At 35.4% G+C, this 16,446-nt stretch overlaps 1 protein-coding gene across 2 annotated transcripts; it reads right to left on the bottom strand.

Annotated features, from left to right (window-relative positions):
• Positions 1-20: 20 nt before the first annotated feature.
• Positions 21-9,746, bottom strand: LOC130805883 (protein trichome birefringence-like 13). 2 transcript variants are annotated; one of them, XM_057670704.1, is made up of 7 exons: positions 9,191-9,746; positions 4,040-4,217; positions 3,480-3,620; positions 2,443-2,563; positions 993-1,127; positions 670-915; positions 21-123 (listed from the first exon to the last, which is right to left on the bottom strand). In XM_057670704.1, the coding sequence occupies exons 1-7, from the start codon at positions 9,606-9,608 to the stop codon at positions 118-120; spliced, it is 1,245 nt and encodes a 414-aa protein (XP_057526687.1). In that variant the 5' UTR covers positions 9,609-9,746; the 3' UTR covers positions 21-117. The 2 variants fall into 2 exon arrangements, with proteins under 2 accessions (XP_057526687.1, XP_057526686.1); XM_057670703.1 differs by lacking the exon at positions 21-123 and having other exon boundaries at positions 605-915.
• Between the last annotated feature and the right edge of the window lie 6,700 nt (positions 9,747-16,446).

The raw sequence follows: 16,446 nt of genomic DNA, 5'->3' as shown, positions 1-16,446 counted from the left end.
TAAATCGTGATGCTGTCCTTCCTGTCACCATTTTTGATAACAAATTAGAGATCTGCTTTTGTGACCAGCTATCGAAGATTAATTTCTTCTGCGTCTTGCTTGTAGGCATTCTTTATCCTATATCTGAATAAAAAAGAGTAATTTTGTTATTTATTTCATAATTTCTTTTTGTAATTCGACCTTTTGTATCCTTTCTCAAAATTTCAATTAAGAGTCTTTAAAATTAAATATATTAGTTAGACAAAAAAAATTGAAGGGGCCATAGTATATTTTACTTGAAATATTCAAAAATTATTTACGATTTTTCTTGAGATACTTGATATTTTATAATTTACAATTAATGGTGAGGTCCAAGTATAGGCATTTTTAGGCTCTTTCGTGCGTCCACCACCGCTTTAGATATTTTGTTGAGATGAATATATTTACGCCTTTTCATGCATACACCACTGTTCTAGTCGGAGTTTAGATCCCACGTAGGACGAACACAAGTACGCAACAAATAATTATGGGGTCGTTCCTCCTTTTCTTCATGTTTGCTTTCTCGATCATTTTCCCTGCTTAAACTGGGTTGGAAGTTCTACTTTTATAACGGAGATTGAACGAGTTGAACTAACAAAAGCAGCAATGCTTTGATGAAATGAAAGAATATATTCAGTTTTGATGTTTTACATTGTACAAGTACGCAGCAAATATATCGTTCCATGTATCTGTAATGCCAGGTAAGCACCAATGCATACAATCATCATGCTTCTTTCCACCGGCGTTTGATGGATGAGCATCTGCTCGAAATTCGCTCATATGGGTTATGTTCAATACATGAAAACTCGATCCTTTGAGGGCCTTGTACAAGTGATCATTAACGAGGCGTGTCTCAACATTGGTTCCATTATTCTCGACACTGAAAAGTTCTTCAACCTGTACAAATCATACATTATTGAGGCCAAAATCTCGAAATCTTGAACAAATATATACATTTTGAACAAATTATCTACCTCTTGTGACACCAAAGGCTTTAAGCGCGGGCAAGAACCACCTTGGTTCCAGTCACCTCCCTCAAAATGCCTAGGAGATTGTGTGCGGAATATTCTTATTGTACTGGGTCGCATTTTTCTTTCTACATATAATATCTGAAAATTTAGCAGAAATAACAATTAAATACCCAGAAAAAGAGAAATAGACATAATAATCACAAGGATAAAAACAAGGATGTATATGTACAGAGGGATATGAGACAATATGCACGTTCAGAAGTATAAGCAACTTTCATCTTTGGACTTGGTTCATAAATCATCATATTCAGTGTAAATTTAGTTACTCAGTTGAATGTTGAATTAAGATAGATTGGGTCATTTAGGGATCGAGTAATGTGGAGTCACTTTAGTTTAATGATTTGACTAGTGACGAGTCGAATTTTAATCATATCAAGTTGGTTGCGTCAAGCCGTCAAGTCATTTTGGATTTAAGCCAACTTTGTGATATCTCGAGTTCGGCATTAAGAGATTGATAAACTACCTATATCAACAAGGTGTATCTTTTTTACAAGAGAGCGCATTTGCTAAGAACTCTAAAGTTAAGCGTGCTTGGTGAGGAGTAATCTTAGAATGAAATTTTCTCGAGTGCGCATGAGTGATGCCAAAGTGCGCCGTAAAGACTTGTGTTATCAGTCCACAGCCTCCATGGGTAGTCACTGGCGATCTAGTAGGGCCGGGGTGTTACAAGTGGTATTAGAGCAACCCTACCACTGTGGTTAATAGTGTGATCAATGCACCTTTGCAGGGAAAGATTTTGGAAATAAGGAGTAACAAGGACCTTGCATATTTAAGTGGGGGTGAGTGTGATACCTAGGTTGAGCTTTAAAAGGATTGGTAGATTACCCATATCAACTAGGTGCACCTTCTTTTTGAAGGAACCCATTTGTTAGAATTATAAAGTTAAGCGTGCTTGTTCAAGAGTTATCTTAGGATGGGTGACCTTTGAGAAATTCTTGGGTGTGCATGAGTGAGGCCAAAGTGCATCGTAAAGATTTGTGTTGGTTTGTGGGGTTAGTCAACAACCTCCATGGGTAGTAACCGCCGGTTCGGTTAAATTTGGTTAACCTCGTTAAATTTAGTATTGTTTGTTTGCTTAATTATAGCAATTTTCATCTTATAACATGCACCTAATTGTCTATTTCATTGATTGCACCATGCACTACATTATTCCATTGTTCCTGCCCTTGTTCTATCACTTCTGCTCCCTAAACCGATTCATAACTTTTAAAACCAAGAGAAGAAAAGTGGTCAGGTGCTCCACACCGATCAGAAAGAATACGCAAAGAATTTGCAATGCAAAAGCGTAAGAAGCCTTTGGCACTTTAGCAATGTCGTTCCTCCATTTTCAATGAGAACCCTTAAGTTTCAAATATAAAACTGGCAAACAGTGAAAAGCATAAGCATATCTCACCATTTGTCTCAAGACCTTATCCAAACCAACATCAGGAGCAATTGGAGGCATTATGGGAGTCCCCTTTTCAAAGAAGAGCATAGGTGACGTTACTGGGTTGAATTTGGAAGGAGCCCACCACCTGCAAAACCGGTGTCGCAAATGACTTTCCTCTAACTTGCAGCCATTTATGACATTACACGTGCAAGGGTTTTCATCTAAATTTGTATATCTTACAGAGGAGATTTTAAATTTGAATGTGAAAACAACAAACCAGTGCAATTGGACAACAATTTATCATTAACTACAAAGAAAATTTCTCATTTATGCAGGGCACATCTAAAAGACAATAGATGGAGAAGCCCCGGAGGATCGACCACAACGTCTAGCCATCACATGATTGCACAACACCTAAAAAACAATCGATTGAGAAGTCCCGGAGAACAGACCACAAAAAAGATTGAGCGCATCACACCATTACATGATTCCACAACACCTCTAATTCATCAAGAGACTCACCACTCCAGCCAAAGTACCTAAACACCACTGCAAAAGCCCATCTTGCCTTAGCACTTTCTATTTGCTCCTTTGTGAGGAAATCATCACTTGCTTAAGCATATGAAAGAATACCCAAAACACCCTTTTAACTTAAAAGGTCGGCAAGCTACATGCAAAACATAGGCCCGTATCCTTCAATAAAAGCACAAAAAAGTTGATGACCATCCAATTATCCAACATAACTAGCAATGACATCTAACATTTCCTAAATACAAGTTAGAATAGAAATGGTGCATAGATTTGTTGCATTTATCATATACAAGGTTACAAAGAGGTCCAGCGGAGCAGTTGTGACAATGAAGAGGAGAGTTGCATTTTTGCGACAAATGTATGGTGTTTTACTTCTTTAACTCTTCAAGTTTGAAAGTGGAAATGGGTGATAATGAGCAAAAAAAAGGGTTTCATGCAAATAATTACCGAGACAAATAAGGCATAGTCTAAAAGCAATGGCAGAAATAAAGATAATCAAGTGAAGCAGGGATATAGGTTGTAAACGTTACCAATGACCAGTATTGAAGATGACAACATCATGGAAGACAGGAGCTTCAGCCCATTTGCTGTCAGGGACATCAATGTCAACTCGGTATCCATCCTTGTATCCAAGAGATTCTAGCACACCACCATTGGCATTAGGAGACCACCTATGCAAGGGAAAAGAAATTTCATGCTCTATAAATGTTTTGAAAATATAAATTGACATTTAACAGCTGCATTAAAAAAATCATAGAGAAAGTCTTGTATGAACTTGGTCCATACTATTTTAGTCAACCTTAAAAGGTACTAAAATAGCACGTATATTTACTTGACGGGTAAAATCAAGTACAATCACTAGGAAATACTTGCTATTATTACGCTGGTGCACACCAAAATAGTATAAAACTAATTTATACAAGAGTTTTATAGGAATGAAATCATAACACGTGTGCTATAGAATCCTATTACAGTAATAAATATAGATAAAAAGAAAGTTTCAATTTTCAGACCCATGATTCAACCCATCAAAAACAGAAGTAGCAAGAGACATTAACTCAGTAGCCTTGGACAAAAGACAATGGCTTACCTACCATATCGTGCTAACAAGTTTGTGCGGTGATAAGCAATTGTAAGATTGTACTGAACAAAAGTGAATCCTCGATCAGCTTTAGCCGGATGCCACTTTTTCACATCACTTGATACTTGCCTCAGAGTGCAAAACAGAGAAACAAACATATTTCTGTTCAGTGAATCACCTATAAATCCTGCACTACCACAATTTCATAAGATCAATATAGTTACTTCCAATAAAACTAATTACAAGTAAACAATCCTAAATCAAAGTCTCCCTTCCTTACAAACTGATTAAAAGTCACTTTTTTTCCCAAAATTGAAGATGCATTATCATACAAAGTTTTCTCTCCAATAATTTCATTTTTAAGCTTCAAAACTTTACATTAATCAATAATCAAAAAGGCCCATTTGCAATCCAATCTTATCTATGAAGTTCATTAGCCACACACCTAATAACCAATCCATAATACTAGTTTAGGGTAAGCCTATATCATGTGTGCTGAACCAACTCATCTACCATTCTTATATTAATGTATTATATCAACGTTACTTTCTCTCTCTATCTCTTCCTGTTTTCTCTTTGCTTTGAAGTTTTCTGCGAAGAAGACCCATCCAAGCCGTCCCCGTAACAGCTCCCTCTTTAGTCGCGCCACCAACGACGACGGCATCTTGCGCGCAGCATCAACAAAGGCAGTACTCAGGCGTCAAAATCCAGGTACGCAATAGGTAAAGGCAGTGATCAATCTTCCCCATCTCTTTCTATATTTTCCTGGACACCACACTTGGCAGTGGAGCTTCGTTCAAGCGGGGATTATCGACGGCAGCGGGTAGCCAACAACTGAAAGACGGCCAGCAACAAGCAGTGGAAACAATCATAGCAAGAGTCTTAAATTGCTTTCGTCTTCGGTTGTGTTCATGCTTTTTTTGAAGATCATTTTAATTGATATCATTTTTTCCTGGTTGCTGGCTTATTTCCCTTTGTTTTGGTCCCCTTTTTTCATGTTGTTCTGTTTCCTTCTTCATTGAATTTAGCTTCCTGTGAAGCCCTATTTGTTTTACTCTGTTTGGTACCAGCCCTTTTTAGTTCTTGGCTTCTCTTTAGGTTGCGGCGTGTTTTTTTTTTTTGGTCCAGGTTGTTTAAGTTGGGGTTCGTTGTTCAGTTTGTTTCCCTTTGTTTGTTTGTTTATAAGTAAATAAGGCTCTTTTCGTAATAGCTTTTTGGGTGTCTTTTCTAGTTTTTGGGTGAGGGTTTCCCATATATGTGATTTTCTTGTTTTGCTCCAGCAAGACCTTGCTTTTGTGTTTCTGGGTGTTTTGGGTGAGTGTTGGGTTTTGGAGGTCACGTGTGGGATCTTTTGGGTGTGTATGTCTATTTGAACACAGCTTTGTTAGTCTGTTAACCTATACCTTAAGCCGTCAGAAACTAGGATAGAGCAGCAGAAGAACTATGATAGCCTAAGGTCAGGTCCTAGGAGGGGGAGCCCAAGGAGGAGGGATTTGTGGGGGAGACACCGTCATGACTTTCAACTAAGAGTGGAGACTTGGAACATAGGTACGTTAGAAGCCAAGTCTTTGGAGCTAGCTGATGAGCTTAGTAGGTACAATATTCATGTGGCGTGTGTTCAAGAGACCAGATGGAAGGGTTATGATTCGACTGGAGTGAAAGGGTATAAGTTATGGTATGCAAGGTTGGATGGCAGACGCAGTGGGGTTGGGATCCTAGTTTCTAACAAGATCTTAAAACAAGTGGTCGAGGTGAAGAGGTGCAATGAAAGAATTATGCTAGTTAGAATAGTACTAGGTGAAGTAGTCACGTCTATCATTAGTGCTTATGGGTCACAAGTTGGATTAGATGAGCAGGAGAAACTTGATTTCTAGGACTGCTTAAGTAACCTTATGGGGACTATCCCAAGAGATGAAAAAGTTTTTCTAGGAGACTTCAATGGGCACATAGGCAAAGAAGCGGATAGCTGCGAGTCAGTCCATGGTGGCTTTGGGCTAGGTGTGAGAAACGAGAGTGGAGAACTTTTACTTCAGTTTGCTCTAGCTCAAGATTTGATAATAGCAAACTCTATCTTTAGAAAGAAAGGGGAGCACTTGATTACATACAAGAGTGGAGGGCACGCAACCCAAATTGACTACGCCTTAGTTCGTAAAGGAGATAGGTCCTTGTGTCGGGATTGTTAAGGTGGTTTTGGGCACGAAGATGCCAACCCAACATTGGTTATTAGTTTTAGATTTTAAAATGAGGAAGAGAGTTGTTGATAAAAAGTAGAGTGCAGATGAAGGATTAGATGGGGTAAACTTTAAAGGGAAGCAACATCCGCATTTTCAAACAGGATCAAAGTGTTGGGTTACCCAAGGCAATCTGAAGATTCAAATCATATGTGGAAAGCTATGGCTGACACCATTCGACAAGCTGCCAAAGAGATCTTATGAGTGTCGACAAGTAAACCAAAGGTGTACAAGGAGCCGTGGTGGTGGAATAAGGAGGTGAGGAAGAAGATAAACGATAAAAACGTAAGGTTTAAAGAGCTTATGACTTGTACGGAAGAGGGAGATTGGATAAGTAAGAGGGAAATCTATAAAGAGGCCAAACAGGTAGCAAAGAAAGCAGTAGCTGAGGCAAAAAGTCTAGCTTATGAAGACTTTTATAAAAAGTTAGATACAAAAGAAGGAGAGAAGCATATTTTCAAGCTTGTAAAGGCTAGGTCTAAAAGGAAGCAAGACATTGAGACAATTAGGTACATCAAGGATGAGGATGATAAAGTTTTGTTGAGACAAGATGACATCAAAACAAGGTGGTACAAGTACTTCTCTCAATTGCTAAATGAGACTAGGCGACCAGAGGAGGTGAGGGGACATGCTTCCAACGTCTAAAGCCAACATGAATATGGGTCAAACAGACGCATAACCACAAATGAAATTAGTAAAGCTCAAAGAAATGGGGCGAGCCAAGACAGTCGGTCCAGACAACATCCTGATTGAGGTATGGAGATGTTTAAGAAGGCATTCAATGGCTAACAAGCCTCTTCAATGTTATCTGGAGGACACATAGAATGCCCGAAGAATGGAGGAGCAGTACACTTATCCCAATATACAAAAACAAAGGTGAAGCACAAGTATGTGAGAATTATAGAGGGATTAAACTTTTCAGCCACACAATGAAATTATGGGAAAGAGTGATAGAGAAGAGAATCAGAGAGGAGGTGGTTATTAGGGAACACCAATTTAGTTTCATCCCAGGTTGATCAACCATTGAGGCTATACATGTGTTAAAAAGACTGATGGAAAAATATAGGGAAAGGAAAAAGAATCTGTATATGGTGTTTATAGATTTGGAGAAAGCTTATGATAGCATACCACGATATATCATCTAGTATAGCTTAGAGGCTAACGGAGTCTCGCGGAGCCATATTGAAGCAATACGAGATATGTACAATGGAGTATCAATTAACATACAGACACCCGTTGGGATTACAAAATCTTTTCCAGTTGAGGGATCGACACTAAGACCTTTCCTTTTCGCAATCATCTGAGATGAGTTCTCAAAGTCTTTCGGGGAAACAATGCCATGGTGCATGTTATTTGTGGACGATATAGTGTTGGTCACAGAAACTAGTGAAGAGGCTAATGCTAAATTAGAAGAATGGAGGGTAGTTTTAGAAGGCAAAGGGTTGCGTATAAGCCGCACAAAAACAGAATATTTGAGATACAACTTTAGTGGTAATGAGCAACATGATGATCCAGAGGTGATCATTGGAGAAGATGTGGTTGCAAGTACGAATAGGTTCAAGTATCTAGGGTCTGTTATCCAGAGTAATGGGGAGATTGATGGAGATGTTACACATCATATACAAGCGAGTTGGCTTAAGTGGCAAGCAGCCACTGGAGTGCTATGGGTTAGAAAGGTCCCAGTTAGACTGAAAGGTAAATTCTACAGAGCGGCCATTAGACCAGCTTTGATGTATAGGACAGAGTGTTGGCCCGTTAAAAAGATTCATGAACAAAAGATGGAAGTAGCAGAGATGCGTATGTTGAGGTGGATGTGTGGTAACACAAAAATGGATAGAATCAAGAACCAGGAGCTTAAAGAGAAACTAAGTGTTGCCCCATTATCTGCTAAAATGCGTGAAAATAGGTTAAGATGGTTTGGAGATGTTCAAAGAAAGACAGCCGACTCCCCCATTAGAAGGAAAGAAAGCACCATAGTGGAGGGTAAGAGAAGTCGAGGAAGACCTAAGAAAACGTGGGTAGAGCAAATCAAGAACGACTTAAGTGAGATGCGCCTCTCCGCGGATCTGACTAGGGATAGAAATAGTTGGAGACGTTAGATCCATGTTATGGACCGCTAATAGGCTCTTTAATTCCCTCCTCATTTTTTTATTTTATCTTTTTATTTATTTTTTATTTAGTGTAGGAAAGTGCTTAATTTGGAATGGTAATTATTCTATAATTATTTGTCAAATATTCTGTAATCATTTATTTCCTTATTTACTAGTCTCAGTTATGTATAATGTATAAATTAGAGTTGTAATAGCTCAAGCAAAATAATACAAACAGTATTCAAAACTCCAAACCTCTGTCTTAATTTTTATTTCCGCATTATTAATCTTTTCATTTAGTTATGTTTTTATGTAACCATTAGTTTTTTTTTTTCTCTCTTTATAACATTGTCGGTCGTTACTCATTTCCTCTAAAGTAGGGCTCTTTCCTTTTGGGGTAAAATAGACCACTTTCCTCTAGTCCTCTTAAGGGAGTACGGGTATGAATTGTTTGTCACCTTACCTCAGACCCTGCCTTTGAGGGGGATATTGGGTATGATGATGATAACACAATTCAATGCTAGTCGGGTTTTTAATCAAATGACTCAAACCTAGGTTCCCTGGCCATAGACTAATACAAGTATCCCTAAAATAATCCCTCAAAAATAAACTATTATCTTCAAATTCACAAACTTTACCATAATGGCTAAAATCAAACCTAAACAATCCAAGACAATCAGGTACTTCTATAGCTGCATAAGCTAATAACATCAAAGCAATTCACAGTAAGCCTATAAAATAACTAAAAATTTCCAAGAAAGGCAATAGTTACCATAAAAAACAGCTGGAAACAATAAATTTAAAATCTTAAAAACAATTTTTTATTGGGATGAAAGTACCTATGCTAGTGTCCCTGAAGCGTTGAAGAAATCTTAGAGCATCAAACTGAGGAAGATCACAAGTTTTAGGCTTCCATTTCCACTTAGAAATATCCAAAGCATTAGACTTGTTATTCAAAATACAATTCCATCCCTTGAAAATCTCCTTACACGTATGATCATAAGGAGTGGATCTAAAGGTAGGATCAAAAACCCAATTCCCATCTGTGAAATCACAAGAATTTGAAGATGGGTTTATCGATACAAAATGAAGATCTTGCAAAGAAGAAGAGGTGAAGGGAATGGATGATTTGAAAAGAGAGAAAGCAAGAAGAAGGGAAATGAAGCAAAGGAGAGATAGAAAGAGGAAGGAAGTTAAAGAGAGAGATAGTGGATTTGTGGGTTTCTTTGAAGTTGGATTGTAATGGTATGGTGCCATTGATTGATAGTGAAAGTGTCAATGAAGAGATGAAAAGCGTCAGTTTTTAGGGAGGGAGAGAATTTTGGGACGCTTTGCGGAGAAAGGAAGCTGATTTTGGAAATGGTCATTACTTCACGAGTGATAGCGTCGGAGCTTCGAGAATTGACACCGACAAATATTTTTTTTTTCATTTTATAAATAATCACATTAAAATTTAGGAGATTATCAATGATACCTCTAAATTTGATACTTTATTAATGGTATCTTTAAGTTTTTTTTATTATTAATGATACCTCGTACTATTGAGCGTTTTACAACCGTAACCTTTTATAAACTTTTTCTGTCCGAAACGTTAACTTTTTTCTTTTTCTTTTATTTTTCAATTCAAAACATTAAAGAAAGTTAACGGTTTTGGACGGAAAAAGTTAAAAAAGATTATGGTTGTAAAATGCTCAATATTACGAGGGTACCATTGATAATAAAAAAAACTTAAGAAAACTATTGATAAAGTGTCAAAACACAGGGTACCATCGATGATTTCCCTTAAAATCATGATACTTTAAACTTAGAAAATTTGAAGTAAATAAGTAAAATAATATTAAAAAATCTTAAAATAAGCAATGGAGAAGCTCATTTCCAAAATAAGCACTTTAAGCCCAATGCTGAGGTCTGATATTTGTTCGCGCTTACTAACAGCGGCCTATTACTAAGTTGAGTCAAAAGAAGTTAGCTCAACGATCGCGCGTTAGTAGGGATGGGATGGTCATGGGTCCAGGATTCTGTTGGACCCGCTCCGAACTCGCCCCCTTTTTAAGGCTCTGGGTCTTATTTTTTGAGAACCATCGGATTCGGGTCGGATTTGGATCTAAAAAATATTCGACGAGTCATGGTCCGGATCCTAGGGTGTAGACCCGAACCCGACATTTAGACTCGGAACCTAGATCCGCCCCATAGACCCGGACCCGGACCAGGACCCAGACCTTATAAAACTTAATATTTCAATATTTAAAATTAAATATTCTGACCCTAATTTCACTTCATATATAAATGCTCTGGTCTTGATTGTGTTTGTGTATACTATTTTGTGTATACCGTATAGTATCACTATGCATTGCTAACCCTAATTGGTTATATGCTCCACTTGATTATCTTAATGTGCTATGGATGTTAAGTTAATATTAAATTTATGTAAAATACAATAATAAGTCGCTTATAAAAATAATAAAGACTTGCAAAAGTTTAATTTTGACAAATCAAAGAGACTTTGTTTTAGACCCATTAAGGAACCTAGACCCATCAGATTCGAAGGGTCTGGGTTTGAAAATTTTGGACCCTTAGGGTCCGGATCCCGGTTTGGATCTATAAAAAATAAAAGGGTTCCGGTCCGGGTCTGGTCAGACCCCCCATAACCATCCCTAGACGTTAGTAAGAGCGGCCTATTGCTGAGCAAATTTTTTTTGACTCAGCTTATTAATGGGGCGCTCTTACTAACGTCGACCCATTAATAAGCTGAGTCAAAGCAAGTTAGCTCAACAATCGGCCGCTATTAGTAAGAGCGGCTGATTGCTGACTTGACTTTCTTTGACTCAGCTTATTAATGGGTCGCTGCTAGTAAGTACGAATAAATATCAAGTCTCAAAATTGGGCTAAAAGTGCTTATTTTGGTAATTAAGTTTCCCCATTGCTTATTTAAAAAATTTTTAATATTATTTTGGTTATTTACTTTAAATTTTCTTAAACTTATAAGTGATCACTAGGGCTGATCCTTTGCAAGGGAAAGCTGGGCTTGTGCCCAGAGCCCATCGAAAAAAGTCAGGAATTGTAAGAAGGCATACCCATTCTTATGTATAACTAACTAGTATGGAAACTGGCTCGTGCAATGCATGACAGGAATTCATAAGAAGGGCTACCCATTCTCATATATAACCAACTAGTATAGAAATTGGCTCATGCAATACATGAAATTAATAGTATTAAAAAATAAAAATATTATAATATAAAACAATGATATAATTATATATTATTGACTGATCGTTATCAAGTTGAAAGATTCATTGTAAAATTTTATAATTAATATAATCATATTTTAATAATTTGATGATAAACGTATTTTTCACTTTTAAAGTATACTACTTTTGTCCCTTTATATTAGTGATAGAGAGAAATTGAGTGTTTATAAAAAAATAAGGATAATTAACAATTTAATTATGACTTTTTAGTTTTATACTTACATTGCTATAGTTTTTTGTTAAATTTTTTTCCCGATCTTTAAACTTCGCCACCCTTTTTATTGTATCGCCACCTCTTTTTTAATAAATTTACTAAAATTCCCTTAAATTTATTTTTAATTATAAAATCAACCATTATTATTACTAAACTAATTTATTAATAATAATTAAATTAAAATAAAAAATATTAATTTAAAAAAAAATTATTTTTTGAAATCAGAAAATAAACCTAATCACACGTTTTGTGTTGAAATTTGATACATAATCACTCTTTTGGTCGAAACTTTTGATAGGAAAATTACAATACTGTTATATTTGCGGCATTAGAATCTAGACTTAAAGATCTTTCCAATGATATATTATATGCTCAACTCCGATAATCGAGCGAGAAATGACGATCGTTTAAAGTTTGTTTGTGCCGAAATTTGATACATGTTCAATCTTTTGGAAATAACGTTTTATAGAAAAATCTTATTAATGCAAGATTTGCGGCATTAGAAACTAGACTTCAAGAGCTTTTCAAAGACATATTATATGTCCAATTCTGACAATCAAGCGAGAAATGACGACCGTTTAAAATTTGCAGTGATTTCTAACATTCACTCGCACGCGACTGGACCACAGTATGGTCGCATAAAACACACGATCGGACCTCGATGGATTCGCACATTTTACGCCACCATACCACGGTATGGTCGCGCGTTTTACGCGACTCCACCGCGGTCCGTTCGTGCGTTTTTTGCGACCATACCGCGGTCCGATCGCACGCGATTGAATCACTAGTGGAAAAAACTTTATTTGCTGCAGTTATTTGGCCATAATATGCTGCAGTTTTGGCCCGCAACAATAGTGATAGCAGCAAATGGCCTATTTTAAGTGCTGCGGTTTAAAACCGCAGCAAAAAAAAAGGCTATTTGCTGCGGTCTTCTTAAAAAAACCGCAGCAAATAGTGTTTGACTATTTGCTGCGGTTTTTAAGAAGCCTGCAGCAAATAATAGCCTTTTTTTTTTTTTTGCTTTTTTCATTTAATAGTGTTAAATAATCCAATAATGTAATTAAATTACATGATTATAATCTTACATGATGTCGTTTACAAGAACAACTACCCATTGAACCATTGATACCACATACATAAGTAATTATTCACATTCAAATATATAACTACATATATACATAAGTAAATTATTCACATTCAATCTACCTAAAAATCCTAATTAATTAAAATTATTCACATTAAAATATTCAAGTACATACATAAATAAATTATTCACATTCAAATATAAAATACAATGACTTGAAAAATGTTGGCCTCTTAAGGTTTTGATGATGACTTCACTTTTAAATAAACAAACATATTTTTAGAGATTGTTTTGTAGGTATATATCCGATTTAGTTTGAATCGTTGATGAAGCCTATGACTTGGTTCGTGGAAGATGTACATATCTTAATATGTCCAAGATGTTAGATAAGTGTTATAATGTTCAAAGTAGACGTACAGTCTACTGTTCCTAAAATGAACATTCTGACTGAAGTTGACGCTGGAGACAGTACGCTATTCCTACGTAGCAGGTCTGGAGAATAACATCGACTGGAAAATTGCGAATTAATTATTTTCTGTTTTTATGTTGATGTAATGGTTTAGAATTAATTTAATTGCTTAAATTAATTAGTAAGTTAATTGGCTAAACTATTTTTAGGTTATCTAAAAATAGCCTAAAGACTTTTTCTTTTTAAGATTTAGATCTCCTATTTTTTAGAATCTTGTGTTTTTAACTCCTATGCTATTTTTAGCATAAGGAAACTGATTTTTCTTTGAGCAAATAACAGCCGGACACTTTCATAATTCCACCACCTTTTGTTTTGAGAATGTGGGGGTAGTGGGAGGTATGTCTGAGGAAACTGCTGGCTGTTCCCACTATAAATAGAAGGGACTTTGCTCGAACCAAAATGAATCCAAGAGAATAAAAGAGTGTCCATAAAAGGGAGATCATCTTAAGAAAAATATTTTCAGTTTTCCAATGCCAATTAATTTATTATATTTTTCTTAAGTAATTATTTTAATTTTTATCCTCTTCAGAATTGGCCTTGTAAGGGTTAATGAGTGTTTTGTTGTAATTAGACTTGTGGGAAGTCTAAGGGAATAGAGAAGAGAAGCATGAGAAGAGAAAGAGAAGGAGAAAGTAAAGAAAGAGAATTAGGACTAGAGTAGAGAAGCTTCAAGTGAAGCAAACATTGTTTTGTGTAATTGTAATTGATTGCCTAAACATAGTGAGAATTTTGAAATCCCGAGGGGTCGTGGTTTTTCATTCTTATTAGGCCAAGAAAGTTTCCAAGTAAAATCTTTGTCTCCTTTTATTTCTTGCTTCTTAAGTTTAAGTTTTATTTTGTTTGATAAAATTCCGCAAGTTAGAGCAAAAACGTAGTACAACTCAATACACAACAATTCACCCCCCCCCCCCCCCCCCCTTGTTGCATTTGATCATCTCTTCATATTCCAACAAAAAAGAACAAGACTAACCCTAATTTCGTGGCTTTTGAAGGAAAAGGAACAATGGAGGGTTGAAAAACTTAAACAAAGATGGAGAAGGAAGTTCGTGCAATGGGTGGTTATTGAAGCAACAAATTTCAACAACACGGGAACTTGAAGAACTTAAACAAAGTCGTGGGGTTTGGAAGATGATGAATGAAATGAAGAGAAAACACAGTAGAGTCGTATGATTTGAAAAACTTGAAGAACTTGAAGAGATTTTTCGTGGGTTTCTGAAGAAAAATTTTCTGAAATTGAAGAGCTTGAAGAAGAAGACAGCCGTCGTCGTGGGTTTTTGAAGAAAGTTATTTTAGGGTTTTAAGCAATTGAACGTTAAAACGCGTTTTTTATATTTTTTGAACTGACTATTTGCTGTGGTTTTACTGATGCCCGCAGCAAATAAGCATTATTTGCTGCGGTTATATAAACCCCGCAGCAAATAAGTGCATATTTAACGAAAAAAATAAAAAAATAAAAATAATAAGCATTATTTGCTGCGGTTTTAATAAAAACCGCAGCAAATAAGTATAATTTTTTTTAATACTTATTTGTTGCGGTTTTATTAAAACCGCAGCAAATAATGCTTATTTTATTTTATTTTTCGTTAAATAAGCACTTATTTGCTGCGGGCTTAATAAAACCGCAGCAAATAATGCTTATTTGCTGCGGGTATAAGGAAAACCGCAACATTTGTACTATATTTTTTTTTTTTTTTTTTTTGCTATTTACTGCTGCGTCTAAGGAAAACCGCAGCAAATGACACGCAGTAAATGAGGTTTTTTCCACTAGTGAATGTTAGAATTCACTGCAAAACTTTAAACGATCGTCATTTCTCGCTTGATTGTCAGAATTGGGCATATAATATGTCGCTGGAAAGCTCTTAAAGTCTAATTTCTAATGCCGTTAACCTTTCATTAATATGATTTTTATATAAAACTTTATTTCCCAAATATTAAACATGTATCAAATTTCAGCACAAACAAACTTTAAACGATCGTCATTTCTCGCTCGGTTATCGGAGTTGGGCATATAATATATAATTGGAAAGATCTTGAAGTCTAGATTCTGATGCCGCAAACATTGTAATCATATGATTTTTCTATTTAAATTTATCGCCAAAAAGAGTAAACATGTATCAAATTTTAACACAATTATATTAATTCCGCAATCATATTGATATATCATTTTAGTTGCCCATTGTAATTTGATTTTTAGTTTTAGCTTGTTTTAGTTCAATGAGTGTTTGGAGAGAGTTTTTTGAGAGATGTTAGAGATTGAAGGTTTGAAAAGTAATCAGGGGCAATCTTGAAAGTTCAATATATAAAGGGTGACGATAAAATAAAAAGGGTGGCGAAGTTTAATAATGCCCTTTTTTTTAGCATATAGGAGTTGCTATTCATTTTTCTCTTTATTTGGTTGAATAAAATATCACTATTTTATTTCAATCAATCAATCTCTTAATGAATATTTCCTTCATTTGATTTTTCACGCAGTCTAATGCTTAATTCAATATTTAATATATCTAATTATGAATAATAAAAAATTATAAAAATTTGATATTAATAATTTTTGTTTTGAGACAAATCAACAAGATCCCACTTGACTATATTTTAACTTATAGATTAGAAATTAATCACAAATTAAGGGTTATGAATGAATAATGCATCATCTTATAATATAGCGAGTATTATGGAACGAAACAAATATAATACCTACAAGTTTGTACAAATGGTTATGACATTTTGATCTTTTTTAGATTGATTTGCTAATCTTTTGATAAAGCATGTATTTCTAAAAGAGAAAAGTATAAGTTTGCTTTATTAAGGAAAAGTTTTTTAACGAAGTTTGGATTTGTTAAAGGTTTCAAAGTAAAAGTTATTAATATTGCATTTATATTACTAATATGAAGGTTTATCCATGATTATTTATTTTGATACTTAATATCATATAAGATTAAGCTTTGTAAAAAGAAAGTAAGTATTGATGAGTTCATCACGGGAATAATGTTTGAATTTTAGTAACTTAATCTCCAAGTAAGTATAACATTATGTTATTTTATAGATTTTCATATTATATATGAAGATTGATGAACATGTAATAA

The sequence above is a fragment of the Amaranthus tricolor genome, chromosome 2 (assembly GCF_026212465.1).
Source record: "Amaranthus tricolor cultivar Red isolate AtriRed21 chromosome 2, ASM2621246v1, whole genome shotgun sequence".
Lineage (NCBI taxonomy): Eukaryota > Viridiplantae > Streptophyta > Magnoliopsida > Caryophyllales > Amaranthaceae > Amaranthus > Amaranthus tricolor.
This window is presented reverse-complemented; position numbering and strand designations above follow the sequence as displayed.

Excerpts from the sequence above, each read along its gene's own strand:
- LOC130805883 (XM_057670703.1), bottom strand. The coding sequence starts at position 9,608 with ATGGCACCATACCATTACAATCCAACTTCAAAGAAACCCACAAATCCA. Across the intron at positions 4,218-9,190 it reads CTTCAGGGACACTAGCATAG|GATTTATAGGTGATTCACTG; the intron begins GTACTTTCATCC and ends GTGGTAGTGCAG. Across the intron at positions 916-992 it reads AGCCTTTGGTGTCACAAGAG|GTTGAAGAACTTTTCAGTGT; the intron begins GTAGATAATTTG and ends TGATTTGTACAG.